Below are 13,233 nucleotides of genomic sequence, written 5' to 3'. Positions count from 1 at the left end.
TGTTACTCACTAGATAATGATGGTTCACCAATAAGATGCAGCCATGAGGATGGCAAATATTACTACAGGATATTGCATAAAGCAAAAGATTTTCCAAAAGGGAGAAATTAGGATTACTGCTTAGGTACAAAGAACCAGTAAAACATTTTCTAGAATGTTCACTATAGCTTTGGTCACTCATCTTCTTGACTAACCAAGTTTTTTAGCTTTTTATAAAGGTCTGCTAAGATGATCAAGAATTACAGAAAACAACTTAGGACATAAATAAATAAAATAAAATGCTGGTTTGGTTTGACCAGATCTAGCTCAGAGAAGAATGTAACTGCTCACCACAAATATATGCAGAAGACCACAGGGGAGCAAGAAGAGATACTTCAGATCAAAAACAACATTGGCCCAAAACCAAATGAGAATAAATTAGCTATGAACAATGTTAACCTAGAAAATAGGAACAAAGATTATAGCTTTCAAAGTAGTGGAATAGCTCTACAAAGTCACAGCAAAGAGAACTCGACTCATTTAAGAACTGCTTTGAGTAGTTTGCAAAAGAGACTAGAGTGTTCAGTCTAGCACCATCAGCCTTGAACCCATCTTCCACAAGACCTGTTCCAATCCCATGCAGAGCTGTTTCCTCTCACTTATGTACTCTGTAATGTTTTGCCTCTTATTTTAAGGTCAGTGAGATACAGATCCATAGGAACCTCTTGTCAGCAAAAAAAGCTTTCAGGACATCTATGTTTGCTTATAAACAACAGCTGTGACAAAGTACAAGAGCAACACACTTCACTGGAGTCATCCCATTTAAAAGAAGGGGAAAATAAACAAAAAATAAATACTAAAATAAAATTAAGAGGGAATGCAGTTTTCGTCCTTTCAAACCTATCAGCACCAGAAAACACCTTCTGTCATATTTGAAGAGGGCATCAACATTGTTTTGCTTCGTTCAGAAAACTGCTGAGATGCTTCCAAGCCTCATCTTCTAAAACAGGAACGATCTATCATTTCTTGAGACTACACCCACTTCTCATTGTTCTAATTTGCAGGAGATGAATGACAACTGGCTGCATTTCTCAGTCCCATTGAGAGTATTGGCATATAAGAAGGGCATTGAATAGACCCAACGAACAACCCCCCTGGAGAATTGCCAGCATCTTCCTAACAGACAGAATTCGAGGCCAACTATCCATAAACTAAAAGCAACTCCCACATAAACACTGCTCCATTCTGCATCACTCTCACAATAAATTACAAATGATGTGTGTAGAAAGGGAGAGTGACTGTATTGTATGACGGACTTTCACACTAGACCATTTTTCTCTGCAACAACTAGAGACTGTTTTGGTCACTATAAAGACAGGCCTGGAAACATTTAAGATTTTCTTTTCTACTCAGAGTACAGTCTAGCCCTGCTTTGTATCCAAGCAAAGACAGTCATCACTTTTCTCCCTAGTATTTAATCCATCCTCCCGTATTTGGAAGAAAAAAAAAAAAAATCACAATCTGTAAGAATAACTACGTCCTTAGCTGGAACATCAAGAGAGAGAACTCTTCAAACAGAGAGACTACATGTAAGCACAAAGCCAGCTGACAGAAAAAACACACCAGAGTTCTACACTGGCTGCTATCTCCCAAACTCCCTTTCTAGAATTTTCTATTTTGCTCCAGGTGCTTCTGAAGATGGTCTATCTACACTACAGTTAGAAGGACATGCTACTGTTCTGCTAACATAAAACTGCACTTGAGAATTTCTCCATTCCTTCACAGTACGTCCATACAACTTCCCCCTTCTTACTATAGGATGAAGGAAACTATATCAGCACTAAGGCTCTTTGCTTCTGCTAGTCCAAACTGGTTATTCCACTGGATTCTGCCAAGAGGTTGCATAGTTCCTGCTCACAGACTGTAAACACTTCTGTCCTTCCCTGAGGAAGACTGGAAAGACCCCTTGCTGTGCTTTCTCATTCTTCCTCATTCTCTCCTTCCGGCTGCTCTCATCAAGATGAATGCACAGACCCTACTTCAGTAGTTAGGGGGTGGTGGTGGTGGGGGAAGAGAAAAATTAAACTGGAGGTTTCTCAATTCTTACTACAGAGGAGGACTAGAAGCAGCTAGAGAGCACAAAATTACGATCAGCTGTTTGTTTCCAAGCAAAATTACTGTGGATAAGTGAAATAATTTACGACTGAAAGTCTTCATTGCCCCTTCTCAAACCTTCTGCCATCACAGCTAGCAAATTTGGCTGTGCACATGCAGCTGCATGCAGGCTGAGCACCCATTGGTTAATGGAACCACAGAACTTGCAGATGAAAGAGGAAAAAATGAATTTTAATGCAGTTGTTAGAAATACTTGTCATTGTTGCAGCACTGCCATTTAGTGAATGGGACCGATTTCTCTCTCAGTAGGGGATGATATTTTAATGATGTAACAATGTACTTCCCAGAAGAAAGACAAGCCTCATGAGGCAGATTAAAACTAAGAATATTCAGATCCCATTAAAAACAGACAGTTTCAAGCCATTTTTAAAATTAATTTTGTTTAATGATAAAATGTGTTATTTTACCAGGTGGCTAGCCAATTGTAAAATTAACCAATACATGGTCAGAAGCACAAGGCTAGCTATTAGAACAGGTTTCTTTTTATTCTGTCTTCTATTATCAATGTACTGTACAACTCTATGCAAATTCTTCCAGTCCGTGACCCCAGCCAAACTTGCGAGCTTCAGCTTTCTCTTTCTGCAGAGCAAGGGTAGTATTCATCCAACAGCAGAGTTCCTCAAGACCTCAGATAAAGAACCATTAGAAAGCACTGTTGTTTAACAAGCAGGACACATTTAAATGCAACTCCCAGGATGTTTATTTTCAACAGTTTCCATGGGATCAACAAGTTTTCCTCTGCACTAATCAGCATCCTGTCAAGAAAAGAGTTTCATGTTTGATTGCTTATTAATTGTACTTTGAGCACTTACTATGTAGCTGCAGCCACTGCTACTGGACTATGCTATGCTGCAACTCATTTTCAGTTTCCACAGCTAAATGCACACTGGATTCAGCCCTTCTGTGCAAAATAACTTAAAATATATAAATAATATGCCTTGTTGAGCACCTCTTGAATTGCAAGAAAGATGAATTAGGAGAGACTGAAGAAAATATTGAGTATTAAAAACACAAGGTAAGTTTGTCTCCAAGAATGGTTTTAAGTATTACACGGATCTCACCAGCACACATGGAAGTCAGAGATGACACAACATAAGCAGACAAGGAAGTGAAGAAATAGCTCATTCCATCCGCATTGGTGAATTCAGCATGAAAATCAAATCAAATCGCTTGGTTTGCTGGTTTTGGTCTTACACATGATCTGATCATTTATACCTTAAACACAGTTGCAGCAAGTGAATACGACAAGAAGTGGGTACAAACAGATGAAGGAAAGTCAGTGGATTGCCTTCACTCAATTCTTAATGAAAACTCATTATTTCCAGATACAAATTACTCTCCTTGTAATAGAACATAAGTACATTTGACTAATAAGTTTTATGATACAAACTACCAATACAGTAAAATCGAGAGAAAACAAACAGTGGATGAACTCATTTTAGGAACAAGTTCTTTACCATGAGGGTGGTAGAACACTGGAACAGGATGCCCAGGGAGGTGGGTAAGGCCCCATTCCTGGGGATATTCAAGGTGAGGCTCAACAGGGCTCTGGGCAACCTGATCTAGTTGAGGATGTCCCTGTTTACTGCTGAGGTGGTTGGGCTAGATGACCTTGAGAGGTTCCTTCCAATCCAAACCATTCTGTGATTCCATGATTCACCTGACAAGCATATCCAGTCAACATTTGCACATCAGGAAATACTTTCTGATCTCCACTTGAAGTGTTTTTACAGCATGAAGTGAACTTTAAATGAGACCAAACCATGAAGTTTCCTGTTTCTTCTGACATTTTACTTCTAGTCTCAGTTCATTCTTTCCACTACCTCAGTAGCTGCTAATGCTGAGAATAAACAAGAAAACAATGTAACTTTATATTTGCATCTCTTTTATGGCCCAGAGATCATAATTTTGCTGGCCACTGGAAATACTCCAGAGACCAACATTTCATTTTTTCTTCATTAGGCACCTCTTAAGGATGGGATCTCAAACACTGTACATTCCTACCTGGCCTCTGGAGATAATACACAAACACAGGATAATTTTATTTTCTTCCTCTGAGATCTTCTTTACATCCTCCTTATCACAAATCACTTCAGAATATTGAGAATATTGATGCCACTGCACATGTCTTATATCTTCCAACGTTCATTTAGGAAACCCTTTGCCTAACCAAACTTTGTGGTTAGAACAGTCTGCTTTATCTTACTAATGAGAATGATAATTTAGTACCAAATACTCATGAGGAATTATAGCTCTGCTGACTGGCAAATAATTTGCCAAGGCAGATTAGTTTAGCTGCATAAAATAAATATCCACCTGCACATACTAGCACTAATCAGGGCGTGAAATTAAACTTTTTATTCAGTGGGAAATAACTGCTGCAAGGCGGCGATTTAGTCTGGGAAGCAAATATTAAGGTCAGCCTATTCCCTCTGATGTTTATAGTATATATTACAGTGCAGAGAGCACAGTGCAACAAATTCTGCTTTTTAAGTCTATGAAGCTAAATACTTCAGTGATGTGATAGCAAATTCGCCATTTGCTTTTGTAATTGCAAATATTTAATGGAGCAAAGTGGCTGAAAAGAAACATTGCCACAGAAGGGAGAGTGAAATTACGGAAGTACCAAAGGCCTGTACCAGGAGCAGAAAAATCTACAGCACAGACTTGGAATAAAAGAAAAGAAATCAACATTTGCTTTACAACATAGTAGGCCCAACAAAGTCTTAAACTAAGAGGATGTTATTTCAGTTCCATTGGAAAAAATTAGTAAGCATTTTTAATGTCTAATATCTAAGCAGGATTTTCGGCCCTGCAACTCACTGCTATTCCAGCTATTTTACAAAATTACTTTTATTGCCTTCATGCCACCCTGGCTTTGGATAGCCAGGATCCTCTGGTACAACGACCACAACACAAATAGATTATTAGGAAGACTGTAACATTCTCAAGAATTTCAAAACAACAGCTAACAAGTCCTAAGTCTTAAAAACCCCAGTCCTACCAACAGCATAAATCATTTGAGTTCAGTGCAAACAGAACTTCTTTGAAAGTATAAGCCTTGTTCCATATATATTATATACATACACACAGAGGGTATGAAAAAGGTAGGTGGGGAGGAGGGGTGATTCCTAGCCTGTTATCCTTCAGCCTCCAATTACACTGACTACTCCTGACTGTATTACCTACTGGTTGTATGGAAGTGCACTCAAATAAAACCAAGAATATTAAAATTAAGGAACTTCAGGGGTTTTCTCTCATAAAACAAACAAACAATAAAACACAGATGCATTTTTAAAAGCAACCAAAAGGTTTTGGCTCTCCTGCGAAACTGGAAGGCCAACAGGACTCCCTATATCACCCAGAATGAAAAGGAGAATGGCAATTTGAGGAAATGAAATGAAAAGGAGAATGGAAGAGAGACCCTCATGAAGAACACATCTTCCTATTCATAAGGCAGGAAATTAAATGAAGTATGGCAAATTGATCAGTTCAGAAAAACTGATAAAGTGAAACTTTGTTAAATATCACACTGTTGTCTCCCAAACCATCCCAGATAGGATCCCAAACTGGTCAGGTACAGCTCCAAGCAGTGTTAAACACGACTAGAGTTGTCACTAGTCCGTTCAAGAAAACAGATGTTGCTTCATAGAGCTTTGATATTTTTCTTAAATACCCTTCAAAATGAGGAACAAAAAATATGAACTCTTATAAAAAGGGCTTTATTGTATTTTTATAGCATATTACATACCTTGTAACAATCATTCTGTTAAGTGTGAATGTCAGTTTTATTTTCTGTCCCTTTTTTCCTGGCTATTTACAAGCTTTGTAAGAATCGTTCCTTAATTAAGTCTAAACATAGTTTTATATAAATGGATTCCTGGAATTAAAAACGTTCAGACTTAAGAAATGATTGTTACAGAGACTGTAACAGGCCGTAAAAAAAGAATGCCACTTTAAACAAAGATTTCTCATTTTAATTAAAAAGATAATCATCAGAACATTCGAATACTTAACAGAACCATTTGAAGCTACTTTGAAAAAATATCTACTATTCTATGCAGGCATATGTAGTTTACTTTATATGACATTTAATCAAAGTCTCAGTTGAGCCTATTGCACTCTACTGTATCTACAGTTTTAAACACTTTATTCAAATAGGAAAGTTACTAATTGAGCACCTCGTTTCCAGCACTTCTGTAAATGGTTATGACAACAGAAGTCCCATATTCTTGAAGGCATGAAAACAGAACTCTCTAAGGCAAGGATTTGGGGGAGGGTTTTTCTGTTTGGTTGGTTGGGTTTTTGTGGAGATAATGGGCACATTAATCTCTTCTTTTAGCTTGTGCATCAGTCTTCTAGGTGCTGTACTTTTCAGAGTGTCACTTTATCTATACTATTGTAGAAACATGAAAAGGAGATGAGGTGAACTGAGACATGTCCCACTCTGGTAAAACCTTTAGTGTAGCTGCAGAACACTGGACTATATAATTTACAAAATCATACTTTAAATCTACGATCTGACTTTCATTGGGGAAAAAAAAAAAAAAAGTCTTTGAAAGATCACATGTGGCATACATGAGACAGAAAACACCAGCAAGAACAGTCTTACCTAGTGAGCAGTGGCTTAGTATTGCATAATGCTAATACACAGTAATTTAATATCAGAAATAAATTAGGCCTTCTTAAAATGTAGAGGTAAACTGAGCATGCAAATGAAGTTAAATTACTTAAACCTTAAAGTATTTGCATATACATGCTGTAGCTGATCACAGACCAAGAAACTGGTAGCAGATACTAGCTAAATGTAATACTGTTTCACTGGCAAGTAATCAAGCCATGCCCAGCAGTAAGAAGGTGACTTTGTTTTACTTCTACCAAAAAGTTACATATGAGCAGCAGAGAGAGTCCAGTATCAAATACAGATACTTTAAAGCAAGATGATTTCATTCATAACATTAACATTGCATGATGTCTCCACATGACTTTTTTTTTTATTAGACATTAAAAATACCCAAATTGTCAGGCCTATCTTGACTGCTATGTGTGACTCAAGAAAGCTGCTCAAACTCGGTGCCAAAAATTAGGTACTCTCATTTTTAAGTGGAAAAAGTATTATTTTCTGGAAAATTACAAATCCACTACAACCTACATGACTGCTTTTCAACATTAAGTGAAACCTGACACAAATCCTTGTCAAAAACAAAACTACAAAAAGCTGGAAAGCTAATAGGCCAAAAGATGCTTGAATATTTATCCATGATGGCACTTGGGAAACTCTCAGGGGAAAAATCACTAATCAATAGCAAAGCCCATCTCAATCTAAACTGCAGTTCACCTAACAAGGAAGATGTACATGAAGCATATCACACACTTGGATGAACAAGATAACACACGATGAGTGATTCAGCATTACTTGAGAGGACACATGAGATGATCATCTACCTCTGTGCAGACAATTGTACCAATGCTATTACTGCAGTATGTAAGCACTTTTGAGTGCTAAAAAGGCAGAAACAAGGCGCTTCCTAGGAGGGCCAAGCTGATGCTTGCAAATGATACCCCATGGACCAACACAACCTACCTGCGCCACGCCTCCACAAACACTAAAAGATCCATGTCTGACAAAAACTACCTCCTCAGCATAACTAAGAATCATGTTCTAGAAAGACATGCACTAAAGCAAAAGCCTGAGATGAGCTAAAAAAAAAGCTTTTCTCACTCTCCTCTCAACCTGTAAGAAGAAGAAAAAAAAAAAAAAACAAAACCCAACAACAATTTTTAAAAAGGTTCAGAGCAGAGAGAGGGAAGCCACATCTTTCACTGCACTTTTTACAAGCATTTTGCATGTAAGAAGCATTTTAATAAAACATTGAGGAACTTGGTTTAGCTTTTAGTTCTGAGTGCAACCTGATCTTGATAATTCCCCCTTTTATCTGGTGCTCTTAACAGATCCATCTCCTGTAAGAGCAGCTCTCTCTCACACTCAGGTCTCTCCCTAGTATCACAGAGCTTTATGGTTCAAGTGGAACACAGCCAGCCCCAAGATGGACAGTGATTCCCTCAGGCCCAGCCTTACAGATTATCTCAAACAACTGGACTAAGCCTTTGGATAGGACTCTTAGCACAAGAGGTGAAAAAAGCAGCATATGACAATACAGCATAGCATGTTCACAGTACTGCCTGGCAGACGACAAAAAACACTTCAGCAGAAACTTTTCAGGATATGAAACTATCTAGAGGTAGGTTGTAATTACTAAGCTCGGCCCAACACAAGTGCAACAGGATCTGTGACACTCCTTTGGCCAATCACACACCAAAGAGGGTAGTTTATTATTACTAATTGCTGCCTTGCCTTTTCTGGTATCCATAGCATTTCTCCCACTTCACTGAGCTGAAACTCTATAAATCTGACAAACTTGGAGACTACTAGCAAAAGGGTCAAAAAGTCTCAAGAGAAACAAGTTTTGCAAGATTAAAAAAGGGGAAGCCAAACAAGTGTTTCAAAGCTAAATTAGAAATTAAAATTTGCAACCAGCATTTCCTCAATTTCATTTTGGGCGTACACTCTGAAGGCCTACTAGAATTGCTTCTTCCTGATAAACCTAGATTTAATTCCATACCATTGGAAGTATTAACCTAACACAAACTTTTAGCTAGTGGTGTTAGTCATTTACATGACATCCTTACAGGAAAACAAACAAAACACGTTTTTGGCACCTGAAATTTACATTCAACTCAGCTGGCAACGATATATTTTCTATCGTGATTTCTAGTTCTTATGTTTCTGCCCAAAACACAAATATCAACAAATGAAAAAGGAGAGAATGAAACTACAATTTACGTGCATCATGTCTCAAACCTAAGCAAAACAGACACATCTGAAGAGCTTCCTGGACGCAGTGAAGTGCACCCAAGGCTGTTTTCCACACCAAAGACCAACTCAAAAACCTAAGCAATGTGAACTGCTCTTCAGGTTGACTATTGATGATACACCTGCAGCAGCAGGTGAAAGATTTTGTGTTTACCACTCTTACGACAGAATGGAAGGAAAAACAAAATAAAATTGCAGAGACACTATACAGTACAGAAAGATAGACTAAAATATATAAATAAAAAATAACCCCCTAAGAATGACATATCCACCCATCCTCCCCCCGATGCACATGGGCCCCTTCTGCCAGCTCCTGCCTCACTCGAGTTTAACTTCTCCTGCTCCCGGATGACACCTACAGCCTCCCTATTCCAACACACGATACTTCAGGTATGTGAGGGCCCCGCTCCGACACGTAGTGCCCCCCAGCAGATAGCCCCCTTCCCGCACCCCACGCCACTGCCGAGGCCCTGCTCCCTGCCCTCCCCTGCCCGCAGAACGAGCGGCCCCTTGCCAACCCGGCGCCCCTAGGCCCAGCATACCGTAAAGGCCCGGCCTCCCCCAGGGGTCCCCTTTCCATGCCCCCAGCCCCATCTTCCCCACCATAGCCCCTCCACCATAGCCCCTCCTCATTACTCGCCCTTCCTCCCCGGCTGCCCCTCCACACACACACACACACACACACACACACACACATAGGTACCCAGCCACGCCGCGGCCCCTCACCATGAACTTAAGTGCCTTCTCCTGCAGGACGGCCTCAGCCGGGTCCATAGTCCTCCGCGGCCGGGGCCGGGGCCGCCCCTCTCCTCAGTGCCAGGCCGCAGCCAGCGCAGACAGGAACCTGCGCTGCCCCGCGTCCCCCACCCCACCTCGCCCCGCTGCCGGCAAAGCTCATGCGCTGCGCGAAGGCCCACGGGAAATGGAGTCCCCGACCACGAGCCGGTAAGCTCTCGATTCGTACAGGAAAACTACAAATCCGAGAAGGCTTCGATCCGGGGGCACGCCGGGAGCCGGCTGGCGCTTGCGCTGTCCGCGGGAGAGGGGGCCGACGAGGGTTGTAGTTGCTGCTGGCTGTGCCGGTGTGACGGGAGGGCAGCAGCCGGGGAGGGGACCGAGGGACGCCCTGCTTCGCAGGGATAGCTGGGAGTCATTCCCAGCCCCAGGGCTTCCTTGGAGAAAAATCATATAGCCAGCCTCCTGTGGTGCTTTCCTTACTCTTTTTTTCTAATGTTTCTATTTTCCCCTGAAAACTGGGCCAAGTCCTCTTTGCTGTAGCAAGAAGCAAACGAATTAAAAAAATTAATAAATAGAATTGATCAGCATTCTTCTAATAGTAGCTGCACACAGACTGGAGGGTATTTACCATATGCCCTCCCTCTTCACCATCTCTCTTTAGTTTCTGTTACACACTAAAAAAAGACCAGCTCACTCTTTGGCAGCCATCGCTTCTAATCCTCTGGGGTTTGTTAAAGTTGTATAATCTCTTTCTAGTTTTCCTACATTTTTCACAGTGTGCCCACACACTGAGGCCACCTTGCAATGAGCAAAGACACACCTCCTGTTTCTTTAGTACTGATTCCTACACAGTTTGTCATCCAGTGAAACACTCAAGATTCTTTTCCTTGCTCCATTTGTATATTTCACCCTGCATCTTAAGTGAGATACTCTGAATTTCTTCCTATTTAGATGCACACACCAGCACTTGCTTGCTGACATGCAGCCCATTCCTCTGTTTGACCTATAAAATAAAGCTTTGAGTTGCAGGTATGAAACTGTCACCTCCTGTGCACCAGACACTTCCCTCCTTTTCTCCATGCACCCCATCTACTCCATATTTTTAAACAAAATAATCAGAGAGGAAAAGATGCAGAGAATATACCCTCTGCTGGATTCCTTGCAGGGACATATGACCTAGATGGTGCTTCATGACCAAGTGCCAGGAGTATCCCCTCAAGCCAGTGACCCAGCAGAGGTGACAAGGAGTGCCAGCCCATCTGTGGTGTGATGTTGGAATGAGCTATGCTCCCAGAGCAGTGGCTTGAAAGGAGGAGGCAAGGATAACGTCGTGTCTTCCCTCTACAATTCCAAGGCATAGAAATCTGAAGAAAGCTTTCAGGTCACCGGGACATGGGCTGCTATTCTTAGACTGGCCCAGCCATACTCTTGGTCATCATACTTTAAGCCCAGACTCTTAGCAGTGAAACGCCTGAAACGCTTGGCTGTAATGGGGCTGGGCATTTTCCAGACTGCTGACAGAACTGAAAACACTTCCCACAATTATATAAATAACAGTAATTATAATGAGGGAGTCCTATAATTACAAAGGGACAGCTCCTGTAACAGTACTGCAGGCAACCAGAGGCTGCTGGTAATTGGGACATAGCTCTTCTGTGTCTCCTCCTTCTTTGCATCCTACAGTTGACTGGGGTGTAAATGGATCCCTTTTGTAGCAGCATGATGGGCTCAAGGCTTTGATTGGACAGTTTATTTGTCAATAATATCTGATGCTGGTCTAATTGTAGGAAAAGGGAAAAGCGTAATGCTTTAGCACTAGACATCACTGTCCCAAGGCCCTCTAGGCTGATTGATCTGTCTGGACTGTAATTTGTAGGGGATTAATGTCTCTAGGTCATAAGTATGAATGAACTGGAGTAAAAACTAAATGGGTGTTTAGGTGCTGGACTTCACCTTGGCAGAAGAGAGTGGCTCAGTTATTCTGCTATACTGCCACTGGAACCCCACAATGCAGGACGACTGCAGAGGAACAGGGCAAAAGTCTCCACCACAGCACAGAGAGACCAAGGAAGGACTCAGAGAGTAGCACTTGCTCTGGCAGCACTGAGCACAGAGGTAATGGTTTGCCACATGAACCTCACCTGGATTCCTGCATCTGCAGGAATCACACATCACACAGCAAGAAGAGAGGCACTGGAAAGCTCTGAGGTGTATAGGGCAGGGAGAAGGCACACTATGAGTTCAGATTATTGATTGATTTACAATCAATTAAATAATGATGTGCTTGGGTTGCAAGAACCAGGAGTCAAACATATGTGATCAGTGCTGGTTCTACCACAGCAGATCTGCCCTGACCACTTCTTCTTTACTGTCCCCTTGAAACAGCAGTCATTATACCCCCCACTCTTCCTGCCCTTCATCCCCTCACTGCAGAGCATGTTGCATGAAGCAAGCCATGTAGCACACTGGGAGCTCAGCATCTCTGCAGATGAAGGATGCTACCTAATGGTAAAGATATTACTGTGATTATTTTTGCAACAGCATATTGCTCTGTGCATTCCAGACTCTGCGGACCACATCCACGCCTGGTGTAACGCCATGTTAATTTGCTGTGGCAGTCATTAATTGGGTAAGGAACAGCTGGTGCTTTGCTTTAAGTGAAGCTGATTGGGTCAGTAAGTAACTGTTTGGTTAAGTGATCTACAGCAGGTACAGCCCTACCTCTCTCTGCGCTCCAGAGGGGTTTCCACTTCTTGTCCCAGTGACCCTTGGAGGAAGCAGCAAGATTTGGCCATGAAACATTAGGGAGCTTTAATCAGCAGAGTTCCTTTGGGCATTATTGCCTGAATTTTAATATTCTGAATAATAAAGGATGATTTTTAAATTCGATTTGTGGGCTTGCCATCTGCCTATGCTTGGCCTTGTTTTCCTCTGCTTTGGCAGTCCTTTGACTTCATTATTTCCAACTTGCAGCAGAAAGGAAAGAGAAAAGAGGGGAGAGCACCAGTGGAGCAACCTTTTGTTATTCTTTTTGTTATTCCCTTTGTCCTGCAAGCTCTTGGCAGCAGCAACCTTTATCGTGGGTATGTTTCACGGGGCTGAGCACACAGACATTTGATAACATAAGAACTCAAGAGAGGGATACAGGTGGCTCTGCACCCAGAAACATCCCAGTGGTTGAGCTCAGCCTCTCCATCCCAGCACATCCCATAACAGGAGTATGTTTCACACAGGGCGCAGACATCTCAGCTTGGTATGTAGCGCCCTGGGGGATCTGGGTGCAGGATGGCTCCCTGCAGCCAGGGGGTAAAGGGGCTTTTTCAGAGCAAAGGGACATTGCCACTCAGTCATACAAAAACAAAAGAAGAGAGTCCAAGACTATGTATTATGAATTAAGCTCACTGTATGGCTGAAGGAGGACAGTATGCATTACCTTCTACTAAGGAGATGTATAAGGCTGCACGTGT

The 13,233-nt window shown here is 41.6% G+C and overlaps 1 protein-coding gene across 1 annotated transcript in view; it reads right to left on the bottom strand.

Moving 5' to 3' along the window:
* BTRC (beta-transducin repeat containing E3 ubiquitin protein ligase) overlaps positions 1-9,782 on the bottom strand; it is a 119,149-nt gene extending 109,367 nt beyond the window's left edge. The window contains exon 1 of the mRNA XM_054382104.1: positions 9,755-9,782. Within this exon, the coding sequence (XP_054238079.1) occupies positions 9,755-9,757 (3 nt within the window). The 5' untranslated portion in view covers positions 9,758-9,782. The remainder of the gene's footprint in view (positions 1-9,754) is intronic.
* Positions 9,783-13,233: the final 3,451 nt, after the last annotated feature.

This window comes from Indicator indicator, chromosome 7, assembly GCF_027791375.1.
Source record: "Indicator indicator isolate 239-I01 chromosome 7, UM_Iind_1.1, whole genome shotgun sequence".
Taxonomy (NCBI): domain Eukaryota; kingdom Metazoa; phylum Chordata; class Aves; order Piciformes; family Indicatoridae; genus Indicator; species Indicator indicator.
The sequence above is the reverse complement of the archived record's forward strand: the minus strand, read 5'-3'. Positions and strand labels throughout refer to the sequence as shown.